This window comes from Otolemur garnettii, unplaced genomic scaffold, assembly GCF_000181295.1.
Source record: "Otolemur garnettii isolate 467f Iridium unplaced genomic scaffold, OtoGar3 scaffold00115, whole genome shotgun sequence".
Lineage (NCBI taxonomy): Eukaryota > Metazoa > Chordata > Mammalia > Primates > Galagidae > Otolemur > Otolemur garnettii.
In genome coordinates, this window is record NW_003852510.1 from 3,815,066 (window position 1) to 3,836,898 (window position 21,833).

Sequence of the window (21,833 nt, forward strand, 5' to 3'; positions counted from 1 at the left end):
TCTTTAATTCTTTCTTTCTCATAATTAATCTCACTCTCTTTTTCCTTCTTTCAGACCCCATCAACCCCCACCTTCAACTGCTTTCTTTCTTTCTGATGGCCTTTTGTTTTTTAACAAAAGCTGCATTACCAAGATTAATTTCTATTGGAACACTTGTTAGTACTACCATTAAACTTTTTTTTTTTTGAGACAGAGTCTCACCTCTTGGCCCTCAGTATGAGTGCCCTGGAGTCATAGCTCACAGCAACCTCAAACTCGTGGGCTTATTCTCCTGCCTCAGTCTCTCCAGTAGCTGGGACTATAGGCACTCACTACGATGCCTGGCTATTTTTAGAGATGGGGATCTCACTCTTGCTCAGGCTGGTCTCAAACTCCTGAGCTCATGCAATCTATCCTCCTTGGCCTCCTAGAATGCTACGATTAGAGGCATGAGTCACTGCACCCAGCCTTACCATTAAACTTTTGTATGTCTTTATAAAAACATTACTCAGTAAAGGTATTAAATGGAATGGAGAATGAAAATATTTGTTTCCTTTTTCTTATGTGGTTTATGATACCGAAATTTCCCTTTAACTAAAAAGTAGGGAAAAAAACCAGAAATAGCAGGTTGTTATTCCAGCTGATATTTAGCAATTTGTAATTAAAGCAATAAATCCATCTGAATCACTTCACATGTTTCTATATGTGTATTATTATACAAATAGTTAATAATGGCAAATAGGGAATAATACTAATTAATTAAACTATATATTCCTTTTAAAGTTATTATAGACATTACTACCAATATATAAACTGAAATATATGTAAGCAAAGTAGAATAACAATTCTTGTCAATGCATAAGTTTTTCCTTACATGAACAACTGAGAATAAATACAGTGAACATCTCCTAGTTCTTATTATTTTTTTAAGAATCATCTTTTCCCCCATTTTCTATATGCCATAAGCAAAATCCTTAGATATGTGTCCTATTCATTTTTTATATGTTCTTTGATTATAGGAACCATGTCTATTAAACCTGATTACTAAAGAATTTAAGCACCTATTAATGCTTTTAAATTAAATACTAACTAAAATAAATGAACCCATTAAAAATTTAATGTATATAGGCGGGGCACTATGGCTCACACCTATAATCCTAGCATTTTGGGAAGCCCAGTCTCTACTAGAAATATAAAAACTAGCTGGGCATCATGGTGGGTACCTGGGGGGCTTAGGCAAGAGGATCCTTTGAGCCGTGTAGTTTGAGGTTGCTCTGAGCTATGACACCACAGTACTTTACTCAGGGAGTCTCAGAGTGAAACTCTGTCTCAAAATAAATAAATAAATAACATAGATTCTCAGGAAAAGATGACAAGGAATGTCTTCTAAAAGCAAAATCTTTGGGTTTGCAGTTCTGATATAGAACATACTACCATAATAATGCAGCACCAGCCTATGGGCCCAATAATTAAGTTTGCAAACTCATCCTAGAAAAAGTGCTATAACCTCACTGGTAAATATAACTAGAGTCACCTTCCAAGAACTCCCTTAGGACTATACACCAATGCCTGAGCCCAGTCCACTTTCAAAGTGATTTTGGAACTCTTTTTCCAGAATGGCCATCTTATTTACTCTTGTCTGAATGTCATCCAAAAAAAAAAAAAAAAAAAAAAAGGGAGGCAGAGTCTCATTCTGTTGCCCCAGGCTAGAGTGCCATGGCAAAAACCTAGCTCACAGCAACCTCAAACTCCTGGGTTCAAGTGATCCTCCTGACTCAGCCTCCCAAGTAGTTGGGACTTCAGGTGTCTGCCACAAGTCCTCACTAATTTTTAGTAGAAATGAGGTCTCACTTGTTCTCAAGCTGGTCTCAAACTCTTGAGCTCAAGTTATCCTCCTGCCCAGCCTCCGAGGGAGCTAGGATTAGAGGCATGAGCCTCCATGCCCAGCCACCAAAATGTCTTCCTTTCAATACTTCCTTTATCTTTAGGTAAGGAAAAAGGTTAGTAGGGATGAAGTTCTAGTATAGTTATTTGTTTACTGGCTAAAAATTCCCTCATAGCCAGTGCCAAGTGATCTGGTATAGTGCCATGATGCAAGAACCATGAGTTGGTGGTGAAAAGTTCTAGACATTTTTGTCTAACATTTTCACACAGGCTTTTCAGACTTCCAAATGGTAAACTTGGTTAACTGTCCAGCTGATACAAATTCATAATGAAGAATCCCTCTGATATCAAAAAAGGTTAGCAACATCGTTTTGAATTTTGACTTAGACTGACAGAACTGTTTTAGTTGTGGAGAACTGGCTGACTTCTACTGTGCACTTTGACATTTTGTTTCAGGGTCATATTAACACATCCATGTTTCATTACCAGTGATAACATAGTCCAAAACACCATCTTGGCAAGCTTCAACTCTCCTTTGCTTTTATTTATTGGTGAGCTCCATCAAAACCCTTTTTACACACACCTTTCTCATTTTCTTAACTGTTTTTTTTTTTTTTTTTTTTGTAGATGTTTACGTGATCTGCTATGCTTCTCACAGTCAGCCAATTATTCTGACCCACAATTTGGCAAAATTTTGTAATGTTTCTTTCAGTTCTGCTCTTCTTGGCTGTTCTGACCTCTCTTCATCAGGTATGCTTTCTCTTCCCACAGAGAAACATTTAAGCCATTTGTACATTGTCATTTTCTTTATGGCATTATCCCCATAAGCATGAACTATCATGTCCCTGATTTTACTTCTATTCTTTCCAAGTTTAACAAGAAATTCAATGTTTACCATTGTTTTAATGATATTAAATTTAATGTTTATCATTCTTTCCAAGTTTAACAAGAAATTTAATGTTTATCATTGTTTTAATTCAAGATCCAACATTCTCACTATTGCACAGAAAAATACATAACAATAATGAATGACACTCAGCAAGACACTATCACATAGTGACACAAACACAGGATATAAAGCAGTGATTTACCAAGGTTATGAAACCTTACCTAGCTGTTTGTACAGAGCTGCCAACATAACCATAAGGTGGCAACTTCATGGACTTAATCGTCAGAACTTGTAGATTAAGCTGATTATCCCAATATATACTTCATAGCAATAACTAATCCATCAAATACCAAAAAAGAACCTGACTAAAATGATAAAAACGTATACTTAGAGATATTTTTATGAACAAGACCATTTTGGTTACTGTCTTAGATTTAACAGAAGTATTCGCAGCAGACCAAAATGAAAAATCAATAATGTATAAAATGCTGCCATTGGAAAAATGCATTTTTTTTATTAAATCATAGCTGTGTACATTAATGCAATCACAAGGTACAGTGTAGTGTTTTCATATACATTTTTAAATACTCTCATCAAACTGGTTAATGTAGCCTTCATGTCATTTTCTTAGTTATTGAGTTAAGACAGGAAAAATGTATCTCTATAGCAAAATTAAGTTCATCTATAAGGAGACAGTGGATAACAATAAAACAACTCTACTGTTTTGTTTAAGAAATACTAAAGTTTGAAAAGATACACTAAAACTAATTTTATAAATAGTTCGCCAAAAACAATAATTCATCTAACTGAAAATTCAGTTTGAAAATGTACAGCTCTACAGAAAATAATTACTCCAGAAACCACTGTTTATCCTCTGCTGACTGGCATTTTTAAGAATTTCAATTCACCATGGCAACCTGTCTTAACACGAGCAGATAAGTACAGACTATATTTAGAGATGACTGCTTTCCAGACAGCAATCCTGCCTTTTCTTCATATTTAATGGCATGATCCAAGAGACCAAAATATCATTTAATCAAATAGACTGGTAGTGTGAAGACAAGTATACTGAGGGGAATGAGGCTATCTTTCAGAGCCACCAAAAGAATAAAGTTTCTAGCGAAGGTGGTAAAATGTGTAAAGAAGTATACAAAGGTAAATAACAATTAAAATTAGACACAACTGTTTTATCCAATGTTATCTTTTTCTTAAACATAAAATGCCATTATCAAGCACAAATGATCTATAATAAAATATACTTCAACTAGCAGGTACTGTTTATGTATAATTAGTATGCTACATTTCCAAGGTAGTATCTAACAACTAAGAAAACATAGTTTTCCCCAAAAGCGATTCTTTACAGATGAATAATAGTAACAGCAAACAATACAAAATAGGAAAGCTAAATTAATGAAAATGCTATGTTTATAAAATTACTATGGGCATACTTTGAACTTACCGTGCTTTATAATTAACAGTGTAAATAATTTCTACTTTACTAAATAAGAGTTTTATACAGTTTACGTTTCAATATACCACAGTATCATAATAATCAAACACAGAAAACTTTTTCTTACTCTTTGAATGGACTGAAAGTCATAAAAGATAGGATGTGAATAAGTAAACTTCAAATTAAAATATCAAGAGTCATCACCTCATACCCATTAGGATGGCTATGATCAAAAAAACATTTTAAGTGTTGGTGAGGATGTGGAGAAATGGAACCCTTACAGCAGGGTTTTTAAACAGGGAGCCAGTTCACTGTCCCTCAGACTGCTGGAGGGCCAGACTGCGGCCCCAGGATGAGTGGGCTGCTAAGCAGGATACTAGCAGTGGCAAAAACACCCGGCAGGCTGGAGAAATGTCCTAGGTGGGCTGTAGTTTGAGGACGCCTGCCTTACACATTGCTGGTAGAACTCTAAAACATGCAGCTGTTGTGGGAAACAATATGGTAGTTCTTCAAAAATATTAAAAATACAATTAACATATGATCAACAATTCCACTTCTGGGTATATATTCAAAAGAACCGAAATGTTCATAGGAGCATTATTCACAACTGCCAAAAGGAGAAAGCAACTCAGATGTCCACTGATAGATGATTGGATTAAACACAATGTGGCATATACGTGTAATGAAAAATTTTCCCTATTTGACTATAAGAAAAATTACTAATATTCTACATTGTGAATTATATTTCCAGCATTCAGAGATGGCCAATTCTTCCATAAATTAAAAAATTCTTAATCTGCATATCTAATATGGTCCTAAATTTTTAAGGGCTTTTGCAAATTAAATAAAAAGTGAAGGATCACTTGAGCCCAGGAGGTCAAGGTTACAATGAACTGCGATTGAGCCACTGCATTGCAGGTGGATCACAGAGGGAGAGACTGTCTCTAAAATAAATGAATAAATAAATAAATACATGAGGCACACCCCTGCCCATACACAAACAGCATTACCGCCATGAATAATAGTACAGATTTCCCTGTTTCTTATCATTCTTATGTTTTCTTTCTCTTTTGATTCAACAGGTTTTAATAATATCTATAAGTCAGTCTGAGTTCAAATAATTATTTGTGCTAGTTTATAAATAAGCAATAAGAAACCTAAAGCATAAATATGGGAATAAATTATTTTTCTTTTTATTGCTGGGGATTTATTGAGGGTACAAGAAACCAAGTTAGACTGACAGCATTTGTTAGGAAAAGTCCCTCTTAAAATTGTGTCTTGCCTCCAAAAGGTGTGTCACACACCAAGACCCCACCCTCTCCCTCCTTCCCTCTCTCTGCTCTTCCTTTTCCCTACCCCTCCCTCCTTCTTTCTTTCTCTGCTCTCTCTTTCCCCCACCCCCACTATATCATTAATTGTCCTCATGTCAAAATTGAGTACAGAAGATTCATGCTTCTCCATTCTTGTGATGCTCTACTAAGAATAATGTGTTCCACTTCCATCCATAAAGTCTCTATTTTTTAATGGCTGAATAGTATTCCATAGTGTACATATGCCACAGCTTGTTAATCCATTCCTGAGTTGGTGGGCATTTAGGCTGTTTCCACATTTTGGCAATTGTAAATTGAGCTGCAATAAACAGTGTAGTGCAAGTGTCCTTATGCTAAAATGGGAAGTCTAGCTTGAGTTCTTTGAGGGTTCTCCATACTTCCTTGCAAAAAGGTTGTATTAGTTTGTAGTCCCACCAGCAGTATAAAAGTCTTCCCTTCTCTCCACATCCACACTAGCATCTGCAGTGTGATGCGGGCCATTCTCACTGGGGTTAGATGTTATCTAGGGGTGATTTTGATTTACATTTCTCTAATAATTAGGGATGATGAGCATTTTTTCATATGTGTGTTAGCCATTAATCTGTCTTCTTTAGAGAAGGTTCTATTCATGTCTCTTGCCCATTGATAGACTGGATTATTGGCTTTTCATGTGGATTAATCTGAGTTCTCTATAGAACCTAGTTATCAAGCTTTTATCTGATTCAAAATGTGCAAATATCCTTTCCCATTGTGTAGGTTGTCTATGTGCTTTGGTTGTTGTCTCGTTAGCTGTACAGAAGCTTTTCAGTTTAATTAAGACCTATTTGTTTATTTTTCTTGTTGCAGTTGCCACAGAGTCTTCTTCGTGAAATCTTTCCCCAGGCTGATATCTTCCAGTGTTTTTCCTATGCTTTCTTTGAGGATTTTTATTGTTTTATGCCTTAAATTTAAGTCCTTTATCTATCTTTTTTTAACCAATCAATTTTTGTGAGTGGAGAAAGGTTTGGGTCCAGTTTCAGTCTTTTACATGTGGACATCCAGTTCTCCCAGCACCATTTATTGAATAGGGAGTCTTTCCCTCAGTGTATGTTCTTGTTTGTTTTATCAAAGATTAGGTGGTTGCAAGATGTTAGTTTCATCTCCTGGTTTTCTATTCGATTCAAAATGTGTTTGTCTCTGTTTTTGTGCCAGACCATGCTGTCTTGGCCAGTATGGCTTTATAGTACAGCCTAAAATCTGGTATGCTGATGTCCCGGCTTTGTTTTTATTACTAAGAACTGCCTTAGCTATACGGGTTTTTTTCTGGTTCCATACAAAACGCAGAATCATTTTTTTCCAAGTCTTGAATAATTTTCTTTATAGAGGTCCTTCACCTCTTTGTTAGACATATTCCTAGGTATTTCATTTTCTTTGAAGCTATGGTAAAGAGAGTTGTGTCATTAATTAGCCTCTCATTTTGGCTGTTACTAGCATATACAAAGGCTACTGACTTGTGGACATTATATGGGAATACATTTTATTTCATATCTTTAGTACGTAGTCAACAGAGATTTGAAGTATTTTTAAAAATTAGCTCTGAACATAACTGAATATATGCTAAAATTAATTTCTTTATATACAATGCCTCCTTCATAAATAATACTCATCTCCAGAAGAAGCATCACATAATTTTTGTAAGTTAAACAGTATGAATTTCTCCACATAAAGAAAAAAAAATTATCACACTAAAATAACTCCTTTTATGTATGAAAATTATGTGGCATATTAGATAAGTTTCCAGTATAGTGATAACAGCATGTTAAGCTTGATAACACTTTCATTGTGCTACTGAGACCACAACTGCAACAGGGTTCTCATAACACAACTCAAATAAACAAATTATATTAATACATATAGAGAAAGAAATCAAGATTAAAATTTTACAACTGTAAATAGAAGATAAGCTACTGAAACAGTTGTTTATTTCAAAATTTAGCACACACGCAAGCAAGTTACAAATTTAAACAAATGCTTAGGTACATTAAATCAACAAAAAGTGAATGTCAAGTTCCTTCACTTGGTCTTGCACTTAATACCTTGGGGACTGCGACACAAACTCAGAGTACTACCTTGTCAATCCCTTTAACTTCAATCTTGCCACAAGTCACATTCAGCTTCTATTATTAAAACAGATTAAAGTTATTAAGAACTTGCTTAGAGATTATTATTATCTTAATAACTTGCTTAAAGTTATTAAGAACTTGCTTAGAGATTCACAACTTTCTTACATTTTTTTTCTCCCAAGGCATCACTCCTCCATCATGTTTACATAATACTCGGTTCATGCAAGTCTAGTAAATGTTTTTGGCAGTAAAATACTGGAGTATGTACTTCACAGTTTAGGTAAATTACAGAATACCTATCATACTATTTCATTAGCTTGACACCAATTTAGAATATGAATTAGGATAGGTTAGGATAGGTTCTGCTTTTTTGATATCTCTGAGGCAGGAAGCCACTCATCAACGGCTGACTGCTTGGGTTAAAGATCTTTTCTACATAGATTTGATTCAGTTTTACTTCTAAATTTTATATACAAAAATTCTTTTTTTTTAAGTTTTTTTTTTTTTTTTTCCTGAGACAGAGCCTCTAGCTGTCCCCCTGGGTAGAGTGCTGTGGCATCACAGCTGACAGAAACTTCTAACTCCTGGACTCAAGTGAATCTCCTGCCTCAGCCTCCCAAGTAGCTGGGACCACAGGCGCCCGCCACACGCCTGGCTGTTTTTTGGTTGCAGCCATCATTGTTGTTTGGCAAGCCCGGGCTGGATTGGAACTCGCCACCTTCGGTGTAAGTGGCTGGCGCCTCAGCCACTTGAGCCACAGACACCAAGCCGTATACAAAAATTCTTTATCTGATCAGGATAAAGAACAGTCAATATCCAGATAAGCCTGAGTTTTCTTCAGCCTACTTTTTCTTCTTTTATAGGCTTCTTTTCTAACAGTACTGGTGGTTGAAATAAACATTTGCCATCAAGTCATTAGTACCAATAGCTAAAGTGGGCTAGGCACATTAACATACAAAGCTTTTATTCAATACACATCTTGTTATAATATTTCTCATTTGAGACATATGTAAAAATAACATATATACACAAGTATATACAATTTTAATAACCACTACACTAGTCTGAAGTGCTCGTAAAATGACAATGTTTTTTTTGAGGGACATTTTGTAAAAAAAGAGGGTTTTCCAACATATTTGCTATTCATTGTTGCCAAATAATCCAGTTCCTTATAGTGTATAGGAATCAATGAAAAGTAATACAAATTTACGTTAAGAGTCTGAGCAATGAAAGAGGCATCTAGCTTTAAAAATAAACCAAACAAAACAATTTTCACCTATCACGTATGTAGTAAATGGATATACAATCAGAAAGGAATTCAGAATAAAATCTTTCCCATCACAGCTGAAAGAAATACATTAATTTATTTCACACTGGGAATTTCCTTTTCTCTCTTTCTTTTTTTTTTTTAAGAGACAGAGTCTCACTTTATCATCCTTGATAGAGTGCTGTGGCAGCATCACATAGCTCACATTAACCTCCAATTCCTGGGCTTAGGTGATTCTCTTGCTTCAGCCTCCCAAGTAGCTGGGACTACAGGTGCTAGCCACAATGCCTGGCTATTTTTTTGTTGTGGTTTGGCTGGGGCTAGGCCAGAACCCGCCACCCTCAGTATATGGGGCTGGTGCCCTACTCACTGAGCCACAGGCACCGCCCGGGAATTTCTTTTTCTAAAGGACTTTACCAGATAAAAAACATATCTCTAAAACATAAATTTGAGACTTTATTAATATATCCTGACAATTTGAATAAGCCCTTTCCAAATCCAAGTAGACAGGGGCATGATCTTTCTTCATGAATGCTAACATTCTTACATACAATTAGTGCCTAGAAGCTAAAGCCTAGTTAAAGACCTGATGCTAAATTAAGACACCTGGCTTTTTTTAAACAGGTACTCTGAGAATGATTTTGTCTATCCAAAGAAGTGGTCTAAATTTTTTTATAATATTTTTATATAAATTTAGATAAATTTTTTTATAATATTAAGATTAAATATAGAATTTAATGGCACACTGAATGATGAATATTATTTCACATTCTGGAAAAAAGTAACAAATTCTCTCAAAACATGACAATTAATTATTATAATCCATTATTCTAGTGTAATTCTTCATAGCTTTTGTATCTCTGAAGTCTGTTATATGCTTTTCATTATATTATTGCATTAAATAGATATATGAACTCATCATACCAAAAATATATTTTATTAATTCAAATGAGTGAAATCTTTTGAAGAAATCATAAAGTTTCCTTACATATCCATGAGAAAAATAGAACTCTTCAGGCAAATAAAAATTTTTCAAAATTCATTTCCTAGGTTTATTTACATCTACATAGAATAATTATATTCAAGACAACTGTCAATTTTCATAGAAATAAAAATCAAAGAGAAAGAACTTTGGCATTCCTTTTGAGTTGAGGAAATGATAGAGAAAAAAAAAAAGAACTGAAGAAAGTAGGTTTGAAAACTCACCCTGAACTCATTACATTATAAACTTCTATATTCAATATATTTTCAACACTCTTTTGTGACAGTATTTGGGGGGGGTGGGTGGGTTTGAACCCACCAGCTCCAGTATATGGGGCTGGCACCCTACTCCTTTGAGCCAGAGGCACCACCCTGGGATAGTATTTTTAAAATGACTACTCGATCATTTAAGAATCAAAACCTTCAAACTTTAGATATCCTTTATTTTATTCCTCACAAAATTCTCAATGATAAATCAAATTTGTAGGAGGAGTTATATTACATGTGTTCCAAAGGACTGAGTTCCTATTATATTTTGTGCATGCATTATACATCAATAAACAAAGTGTCTATTCAGCAATCAATTTTCTTTTCCCTGCTGCCTACATTTAACAAGCTTTTATTTTTATTTTTTTAAATACAGGGTGATCTTATTGGAAGGGTATGCTTATATAGATAATAGTATGCATTGTCTGCCAGTAAATAAACTACAAAAAATAACTGCATGAAATAGAAAGTGATATTACAATAGCGTATATGATGATGAACACTGAGACTGACTCGAGCAAAAAAAAAAGTAAAAACTGAAATCTATAAATGTGTCCTAAATTTCCTATGCCTAAAACATATGTTACGTTTTCTAACAGAAGACTTAGGAAATATATTTAATATATTTGAATATATATTACCAATAAATATTTTATATTTCTAATTATAAATAATTGTTTCAAACAATATATTTATAAAATCTCAAAATTGATGTGAATAAATTCAATCTTACCTTCACAAGCAAATTATCTACTAATCATCCTCCCTGCCTAGTATCTACTGCCACAGAATCAAGATATCAGCCAGTAGCTCTGCTCATTGAAAGTCAATCATTCACAATGACATCAATCCTTCTGCTATGATCTATTCTATTTCTAAAAAGAAATTGTTCCATCATACTTTATTGTATGTAACACAAATTATTAGAAAAGAAGATATTGCTTTATGTTAGTTTTCAGGTATAACTCTTTTGAAAAGAGTAATAACAATAATAGAATTTTAAATAATACTCAATATTGAAGACCAAATACTCACAAAGAAGGATCTTGTACAAGATCTTTGAGATTTATCCCACTGCGATCTTCTGCAAGATTCCTGAAGCAACTATCACTCACTAAAGAGGAAAGGGGGAAAGAAAAGAAAATTAATTTTTGTTTGCATTTCATTTAAGATACTAACGACCAAATGAAATTTTGAAATGAAAATTAGTTTTTTAATTATTTTCCAAATATCCATATGGCTTGTTTTCTAGGCTTGGTAAATTTAGCAGCAAATGTTAAAACTGTTTAAGTTCAATAAAACAGATCTGTAAAGATCTTCCGTAAAGTAGACAGAAAAAAGGAAATCTCAACAAAGAATTAAAATCTATTAAAAAATTAAACAGAAATTTTAGATCTAAAAAATACAGTATCTGAACTTAACTTGGTGGGTAAGTTTTATAACTGACTAACACTAGCAAAACACAAGATTAGTGAACCTAAAGGTTGAGAAAACATCCAAACTTATCTAAAGCAGATTAAAAAAAAAAGAAGAACTGAGCATAAGAGACATCAAAGAATAAAACAATCTAACTTACATGTAATTGCAGTCGCAATAAAGCAGAGGGAGAGAATGGGGTGAAACAATACTACCAGAAAATGATAAAAATTGCTGAGACTATCCCAAAACTGTTCTAATAAATTTCTGTAATGAATTAAGAAGTATAAGGAACAGAACTGCAAAAAGTGAAAGAAAACCACAACTAGCAGTCAAAATACTAAAAATCAAAGAAAACAATGTTTTAACAATAGCTAGAGGGAGAAAAAGAACACCTTTCCTTCAAAAGAAAAGCAAGACTTAAAATTTAATTTTTAAAACTATGGAACCCAGAAGACAATAAAATGGTATGTTTAAAGCGCTGAAGAAAAACTATGAATCTAAAAGTCTATAACTTGATAAAAGAATCAAAACAAAGGTAAAATAAAACTAAAGTAAATACTCATAAAATATTTTTAAATCTTAAGTAGTATAGATTATCATCTATTTCAGTTTGTTTTAGAGAGACCCTTTTAAACAACAAGAACAAAAAAAATTTGCCTTTTCTTTTCAAAGATCCACCTCGTATTCTTTAGTATTTTACATTCCCCTTTATTAGAGTCCCTTGAAATTATAAACTTTAATTCCTCTAAATAAAGCTCTGCCTGTAAAAGAAATGATTTAGTACATATAAACAATAATGCACTAAAAACATTTAAGGTTGAAAAAGTTTAGATCTTTTTTTAATTCCAAAAAGGTGATTTTGGAATCTTCAGAATTTAAGCAGTATATAATTTTCAATCCATATTTAATAGACATATTCCAATATGTTGATCTGTGACAAATTCTCTGCTTTCCATAATTTAAAACCAAATGCTCTTATTCTATCATTTCCTGAATAAAGGCAAAGAAAATAAAATGTTGGCACACTATAAGAGAAGTTGATTTCCAGCTGAGCTGGACTAAAATTGAAGGTATATTGTATCATAAAATTCGTTCTAATAATATGTCTTTCTCATTTTGGCAAATAGGAGCGATCATTTATAAACTTCAAGAGCCTGTACATTTTAGAGGCTTAATTAAAATGGAATAAACCTTTGCTCTTTTAAAGCACTGTTAGTCAGCTATCTGTGAAATAACTTTTGCTAAGAAGACAGTTTTCTAAAAATGCATCTACCACCTAAATTTGAAGTTAAAAACCAAGCTAGAACTCTCTTAACAAAAAGCCTGAAACTTTGGCTGCCTAATAAATATGTTTGTTCTTTTTAAGTCAGTTTCTTTTTATATCAATGCAACAAATTTTGTTTTTGAATCATAAATAAGAAGATGGCTACATTTTAAGAAGCTGGTGAATATCTGTTCATGTGTAAATCACATCAAAATCAATCATTTTGGGGCCATCATGTTTTTCTGTTTTTTTCCTTCTAGTATATGACATCTGGAAGAATTACTATGGTCTTTTTTCCACTAATTAATGAAAATTCCTCAGTACGTCATCATAAAAGTCAGATAAAACAGGAGAAATTACAAAAGAAACACGTAGTTAAACTACCTGGTTTAAATATGAAAATTATAAACATGGATCTCCATCTGATTTATGTTGATATAATAATTAACATGAGGAGAAGAAAGGAAAATATCTTAGAAATATTGTGTACTAGATTCTTTAGCTGAAGTCACAGCTCTTTATTTGCATTTTCTATAAATGTTTATCTTTTTGAAGTATAATCAAGATAAAAGTTGACATTCATCATGCACTACACATTTCACATTCACTGCCTCACTTAATCTTTATACAATCATTCAGTAATAGTGTGTATATTCCTATTTTACAGATGAACACACTGAGGATGGGGGAGATTAAGTATCCTGCTTGAAAGTTTATAGCTAATACACAGCTGTATTGGACAAAACCATACCCTGTAACTTTTGCCACTAGCCCATAATGACCATGGTTCTTACATATTTCTCTTCATATGGATTTGTATAACCTTAAAACAAATACAAGTAGGGCAGCAATGTGGCTCAAAGGAGTAGGGCGCCAGCCCCATATGCCAGAGGTGGCAGGTTCAAAATATAATATTTTTTAACTTGAAAAAAGCACACTGGATCTTGTAGTCAAGTGGTTAGAAAATTGAGTTTCATATTATCTCTGGATGCTGTAGAGGATGAACATCCCTTTCTTCCTTACAAATACAGAGCTCTGTTTTTTATTTGTTTTATATATTAGATTAACTTTAAAGATTTTTACCTGAAAAAATTTTACTAAAGAAATTTGATACAAGCTAAAATACACACACACACACACACACTTCAAAACTACATAATTAGTTCTACCTTTACATTATTTTACATAAGAGAATCATGGTTGGTCTACGTTCAGCAAGTATCAGCATCCAAATTCAGTACACGTAGAAATATTTGTAAAATAGAATTTTAGCAAGGTTCTTAGCTAACAATTAAGCATTTTCTTTTTTATATGTTCATATTCATCTTTCTGGTCTAGAATCAAGGCAAGGTAATGTTTGACATTCGCTGTATGCTAAGCACTTCACATTCATTTTCTAACTTACTTATAATGTAGCAGGAGGTATAATCAGTATGATTTTTGATAAAATATAAGTTCTATTATTATGAATCATTCCATAAGATCATTAGAAACTATGTATGAAAGACCTATCTATTTCTTAATTCCAGAAAAACACTAGTGTCTTTTCCTTCTCTAGTTAGAATTTTTTTGAACTAAGAGAATTATGGTCTTCAAAATTTATGTTCAAAATATGGAAGGAATTCAGTATTAGTAATTCTGAATATACTATACCATGAATACAAACATGACAACAAAGCACTTAAACTATTTGAAAATTGCTAAAGACAGAGTAACAACACATTCTATTCTGGTTAAAAGTTACAGGGCATGGTTTTGTCCAGATTCATAAATTCTGTAGTTTCTAAATATCCAATGAAATAAAATTTCAGGAATGGCCCTACAAAAGCAATTAATAATTTTTTAAAACAGTAAGTTTGTACTACAAAGAGATTCCAATCAACTGATTCAACATTAAACTGAATAGATGAGAAAATAATTTATAGTCACAGAAAAGAATAAAAATGTTAAAATGATCAGTGTTTCAAAAGACAAATATTTGAATATCAAAAAGTTAAGAGTCAGTTTTTGGGAACATTGAATAGTTTTCCAAAAGGTCCTTTTTATGATCACAATGTAAAAGTGAAATTTTTAGTGAAAAATAATGATATGCTATAATTTTAAAGTTATGCCAAAAAACTTTAGCCCTGGATTTGTTATATTTCATTCTAAAAATATATCTGATAGCTTAATTAAAATCTGATATCTGGTGACTTTTACTTCTTGGAGCTGAATCAAGTTCTCACAGGAAATCACAGAAAAATTCCTTCATATTTCCAGCAAACAGAGGTGAAAAGGACACCATTTTGAAATATATGTATGTCAGAGTACTCTGTTCTTCTTAACAAGGTCTGCTTTCAGAAGAAATTATTTACAGAGAGCCTTGACTTTAAATGTTACCCGGAGCAAAGGAAATATAAAGCTACTCCAGGCAGCATTAGCTGTACTGTCCTAACTAAGGAGTGACAGGCTAAAAAACACTTGAATTTCAAAGTCCAGAGGCATAGAATCACACTTCCCCTAGCCCTATAACTTACTACATTATTAAAGACCCATTACAGCAGTATCTTTACCCAATACGTCATTATTTCTCTATCAAAAAATTATAAGGCATACCACAAGGCAAAATATTCACTGAAAAAAAAAAAAATACAGACCAAGCATCAGAACCACAAATGGAAGGGATAATGGAATTATCAGACCAGTAATTCACAACAACTACTATATTATATAATTAATATGCTAAGGATAACAATGAATATGATGGGATAATGCAGAGGGATAGAAATCTTTAAAAAGAACAAAAAAAACCAGTAGAGATGAAAAACTTTGTAATGGAAATTAAGAATGTTATTGATGAGTTTATTGATAAACTACACAAATGAAGAAATAGTTATAAGTATGGAAAAAGTCAACTTACCTACAGAAAAAATAATTAAGAATTACATCCAACTTCTCCTCCAAAACTGTGAGATTATGGAGAATGGTGTGAAATATTTAGTGGGGGGGAGAGGGGGAAGTACTACTTAGAATTTTTTACCGTAGAAAATTATCCTTTAAAAGAAAAGGGGAGATTAAAGACGTCTTCAACATGGCTGATTAGAGATATCCAGCACTCATCCACCAAAAAGGACCCAAACAGCAAGTGGATAAACACACACTGAATAAAGTATCTAAGGGATAACACTGAAATTGAGCAGGGAGGTGACAGGGATCCTAGAAGACATGGAAACTAAAAATGGTAGCAGAAAGGAAAGTGAAACAACCAATCAAAATTGTCTCAAATCCAAAAGAGACTACCACTGTAAGAAAAAGGTAAGTGAAACATCCCCATTAGTCCACATTCCCATAATCAGAGTCCCTTGGCCCTCACAGGCCCTGAGCTTAGTATATGCAGCTGCCTAGAAGTCTGTACATCCACATACTCAGAGAGAGAATTAACGCTGGGTCCCACTCATTCCCTGAGACCCGAGCTCCTGCAGTTGGGCACCATTTTGAGGGGGAAGCCACCATAAGAATATATTATGCCCTGGGGCCCAATAGCCTATATATGTCCCCATCCTCCTGGCAACATCTGCCTATATCCCCATAGTGGACTGCCGTGTCATGAAACCAGCTGGATGCAGTGGTGTGGCTATGTCCCCATACAGAAAGCCACTCAACACCCTACATCCAGGAGAATGAGTGGTCCAGCACATCAAGAGGGTTGCCCTTAGGACGTAGATAGCCAAAGTGTTTGCTCCCAAGAGCCTGAGAGCTACCTCTCTAGGGCACTAATGACCAAGAGCAAATTTTAAGCAAAGAAGGTACTGTGTACTTAGAGCTACATGTACTGCCCAGAATCCTAACGAATGGGCAAGGTTTCTGCCACCAAAGCCAGCACCTGCACAGGTAGCCTAAGGACCCAAAGACTAACTCACATGGCACCTGCCACCACTACTACTGGCACCCGGAGCCAAGGATCAGCCTGTCCAGGGACTGCTGCCATCACCACCATAACCTGGTCCACTCTATACTCACTACCCAGGAGTCCAGAAACCAGCCTGTATCCACAAATGCCAAGGCCCTCATGCACCTCCCAGGAACTCAGGGATCACCACCCAAGAAAAAGCACAACCAAAACCACTCAGACGCTTGTACTATAGACCAAATGGACTCAACAGATAATTAACAGAACATGTTATCCAACCGCTACAAAATATACATTTTTTCACATAAGCACACAGACCGCATGCTAGGCCATAAACTACCAGTTTTTTTTTTTTTTATTAACATCATATTAAGTATTTTCTCAGACAAAAATGGAGTCAAACTAGAAATAAACAACAATAGGAAATTTCAAATTGGTTCAAATAGATGAAAATTAAATATGTTCCTCAATGATTCGGGGTCAATAAATTAAGAAGAAAATCAAAAAAAATATTGAAACAAATAAATATAGAAAAAACAACATACCTAATTACAAGGAAAAAAGCCAATATCCCTGATGAACACAGATGCAAAAATCTGGAACAAAATAATAGCAATCTGAATACAACAGCACATCAAGAAAAGAGATGCACCATGTTCAAGTTGGATTTATTCTAGAGATATAAGGATGGTTCATCACATACAATTCAGTATATAATAACAGAATAAAAAAAAGATCATCTCAAAAAATGAGAAACAGCATTTGATAAAATTCAATTCACTTCTTAAGAAAAACTTTCAACAAATTAGGTTTAAGAAGAATATACCAGTGGGGCACGGTGGCTAACCCCTGTAATCTCAGCACTGTGGGAGGCTGACAAGGGTGGATTGCCTGAGCTCACAGGTTCAAGATCAGCATGAGAAAGAGCAAGACCCTATCTCTAAAAATAGCCGGGCATAATGGCGGGCGGCTGTAGTCCCAGCTACTCAGGAGGCTGAGGCAAGAGAATTGCTTGAGCCCAAGAGTTTGAGGTTGCTGTGAGCTATGATGCCACAGCATGGTATGCTACCAAGGGAGACGAAGTAAGACTCCATCTCAAAAAAAAAAAAAAACAACTCAGGGTATTATATGGTACACTTTCTAGGTAAAGGGCTCAAATACAACAAAGACCTCTCCTAACAAATGCAGATAATATAACCTAATCATAGATACCCTATTATTAATACAGATTTTTAAAAATTTCTAACCACTCTTTATTAAAAAGTTTTTTTAAAAGAATGTTTCTCAATACAATAAAGACCATATATGGCAAATCCACAGCTAACGAACGTGATACTAAACAGGGAAAAACTGAAGTTCTTTACTCTTTTTTTTCTTTTTTGAGACGGAGCCTCAAGCTATCCCCCCTGGGTAGAGTGCCATGGCATCACGCTCACAGCAACCTCCAACTCCTGGGCTCAAGCGAGTCTCCTGCCTCAGCCTCCCAAGTAGCGGGACTACAGGCGCCCACCGCAACGCCTGGCCATTTTTTGGTTGCAGCTGTCATTGTTGTTTGGCCGGCCCAGGCTGGGGATTCGAACCTGCCACCTTAGGTGTACGTGGCTGGCGCCTTAGCCGCTTGAGCCACAGGCGCCGAGCCAAGTTCTTTACTCTAAGAAGGGGAACAAGACAAGAATGTCCATTTCAATCACTCTTACTTAAGCCAAACAAATTAAGTAAGCAAATGAGAAAGAAAGGGAATCCAAATTGGAAAAGAGGCAGTTGTCAAATTGTCCCTCTTTGCAGGAGACATTATCTTATATAAAGAAAAATCCAAAGACTTCTCATAAAAACTTACAGAACTAATGAACAAATTCAGTAAAGTTTCAGGATACAAAATCAGCATACAAAAAATAGTAGTTTAAAAAAATGTATTTTGAGATAGTCTCGCTCTGTTGTCCATGTTATAGTACCCTGGCATCATCAAAGCAAGCTCAAATGTCCAGACTCATGCAATTCTCCTGCTTTCTCAGCCTCCCAAGTAAGTAGATCTATAGCTGGGTCTACCACTCCTGGCTAATTTTTTTTTTTTCTATTTTTAGAGACAGAGTCTCACCATAATGCTCAGGCTGGTCTCAATCACCTTTGTACTTTTGGCCTTCAAAAGTACAAAGATTACAGGTGCAAACCACTGTGCCCAGCCAAAAATCAGTAACATTTAGATACAACAATAGTATACTAGCTGAAAAAAGTCAAGAAAGAAATTCCATTTACAATAGCTACCAATTTAGGGATAAATTTAACCAAGGAAGTGAAAGAGCTCTATAATGAAAAATTTTAAATCCTAATGAAAAAAAATTGGGGCTATTTTTTTTTTTTTTTTGGAAAAAAAATCCAACTGGAAAGTCACCTCAATGCTCAAGGATTGAAAAAATTAATATTGTTAAAATGAAAATATTACCTAAAGCAATCTACCAAGTCAATTTAATCCCTATCAAAATACCAATAGCATTTTTTTCAGAAATAGAGGGAGAACCCTAATATCTGTATAGAATCTCAAAAGATCCCTAACAGCCACAGCAATAAACAACAATAAGAGTAAAACTAGAAGCATCACAATATCAGACTTCAAAATATACTACAAAGATATAATATCCAAAAGAGCATACTATTGGTATAGAAACAATACAGACTCACTGGATCAAAGTAGCAAACCCAGAAACAAATGCACATTTAAAGTTAATGGTTTTCATGTCTTTCATTTCATTCAAGTTTAAATCTTTACCAAGTGAGAATTAATTTTTGTTAATGGTGAAAGGTGGGGGTCCAATTTCAGTCTTCTACAGGTTGCCAATTTACCTACTCAGCACCATTTGTTAAATAGGTAGTCTTTCTCCCACTGAATGTTTTGATAGGCTTATCAAAGATCAAATGACAATAAGTAGCTGAGTTCATCTCTTGATTCTCTATTCTTTTCCATAACTCTACCTCTCTGTTTTTGTGCCAGTACCATGCTGTTTTGATCACTATAGATTTATAGTATAGCCTGAAGTCTGGTAATGTGATACCTCCTGATTTGTTTTTATTTCTGAGTAATGTATTGGTCATTCGAGGTTTTATGTGGGCTTTTTCCATGTCTTGGCAATTATGAATTGGGCTGCAATAAACATTCTAGTGCAAATGTCTTTGTTGTAAAATGATTTTTGATCATCTAGGTATATACCTAGTAGAGGAATTGCAGGATCAAACAGTAGGTCTACTTTTAGTTCCTTGAGTAGTCTCAAACTTCTTTCCAAAAATGTCACATTAGCTTGCATTCCCACCAGCAGTGTAGAAGTGTTATTTTCTCTCTGAATTCACGCCAACATCTGTAGTTTTCGGATTTTGTGATGTGGGCTAATCTTACTAGAGTTAGATGATATCTCAAAGTGGTTTTGATTTGTATCTCTCTGATGATTAAAGATGATGAGCATTTTTTCCATGTGTTTATAGGCCATGTACTGGTCTTCCTCAGAGAAGTTTCTGTTCTCTTGCCCACATAGAAATGGGGTTATTTATTCTTTTCTTATTGATTAGTTTGAGTTCTTTGTGGATTCTAGTTATCAGAGCTTTGTCAGAAGCATAACCTACAAAAATCTTCTCCCATCCTGAAGGCTGTCTGTTTGTTTTACTTACCGTGCTCTTGACTGTGCAAAAGCTTTTTAGTTTGATCAGATCCCAGTAATGGATTTTTGGTGTTGTTTCAATTGCCCTTCATAAGGGGGTCCTCCTTATATTCTCCCAAGCCAATTTCTTCAAGTGTTTTCTCTGTACTCTATTCTAGTATTTTTACAGCTCAAGTGCCCATGGACCCATGAATAGATTAACAAATTGGGTATATGTACTCCACGGAATACTATGTAGCCATAAAAAAGATGGTAATTTCACATCTTTTATGTTTATCTGAATGGAGCTGGAATATATTCTTCTTAGCAAAGTATCTCAAGAATGGATAAAAAAGTATCCAATGTACTCAATACTACTATGAAATTAATATATAAGTACCTACACATTCATATGAACCATGAAACATAACTACGGTCTAGAGGGTAGAAGGGAAGAGGAGAGAGGGAAAGAGACGAGGGTAGGCAGGAGGAGGGAGGATATTTGGGAGGACCTCACCTAATATGCATGATACAACGGTACATTTCAAAACTATTAAGAAAATAATATACTTGTGATGGATGTGTTAATCAGTTCAATGTAAGCATTTCACATTGTATATCAAATCAGTACACCGAACCCCATAAATGCATCAATGTACACAGTTATGATTTAATACAAAAATAAATTTTAAAAAATAAAGTCAATAGGTTTTTAACACAGGTACCAAAAAATCAAAATGGGGAAAGGACAGTCTCTTCAATAAATAGTTCTGGCAATCTGTATGATCATAACATAGGAATGAAAGGATATTCCTACCTCTCAAAGTATAATAAAGATTTAAATGTAAGACCTGAAATTATAAAATGTCTGGAAGAAAATAGATGAAATGCTTCAGGGCAGTATTCCAAAGAGTTTATGCTTTTTGACTTCAAAAACAAAGCCAACAAAAACAAAAACAGACAAAACTGCATCAAACTAAAAAGCTTCTGCACAGCAAAGGAAACAAGAGTAAAGAGATAAATGGGAAGAATATTTGCAAGCTACTCATCAGACAAGGAATTAATACCCAGAATAAACAAGGAACTAAAAAAGAAAAAAGAAAAAAAAAGCAGGACAAATGTGGTGGCTCACATCTTTTGCAGGTTTTTTTTTTTTTTTTTTTTTTTTGCCAGGGCTGGGTTTGAACCCACCACCTCTGGTATATGGGGCCAGTGCCCTATTCCTTTGAGCCACAAGCACCACCCTGGTGGCTCACATCTTTAATACTAGCACTTTGGGAGGCCAAGGCAGGAAGGTGGTTTGAAGTCAGGAGTTCAAGACTAGCCTTAGGAACAAAGCAAGACTGTCTCTAGGGAAAAAAATATTACCTGGATATGGTAGTGGCATGCATCTATGGTCCCAGATACTTGGGAGGTTGAGGTGGGAGTATTGCTTAAACCCAGGAGTACGAGGTTACAATGAGCTATGATGATGGCACTGCACTCTTGCCCAGGCAAAAGAATGAGGCC

The 21,833-nt window shown here is 34.5% G+C and overlaps 1 protein-coding gene across 4 annotated transcripts in view; it reads right to left on the minus strand.

The window, feature by feature from the left end:
- GPHN (gephyrin) overlaps nucleotides 1-21,833 on the minus strand; it is a 642,655-nt gene that overhangs the window by 481,877 nt on the left and 138,945 nt on the right. For all 4 annotated transcript variants that reach the window (XM_023517593.1, XM_023517595.1, XM_023517592.1 and 1 more), the window contains exon 2: nucleotides 11,165-11,243. In XM_023517593.1, the coding sequence (XP_023373361.1) occupies nucleotides 11,165-11,243 (79 nt within the window). The remainder of the gene's footprint in view (nucleotides 1-11,164; nucleotides 11,244-21,833) is intronic.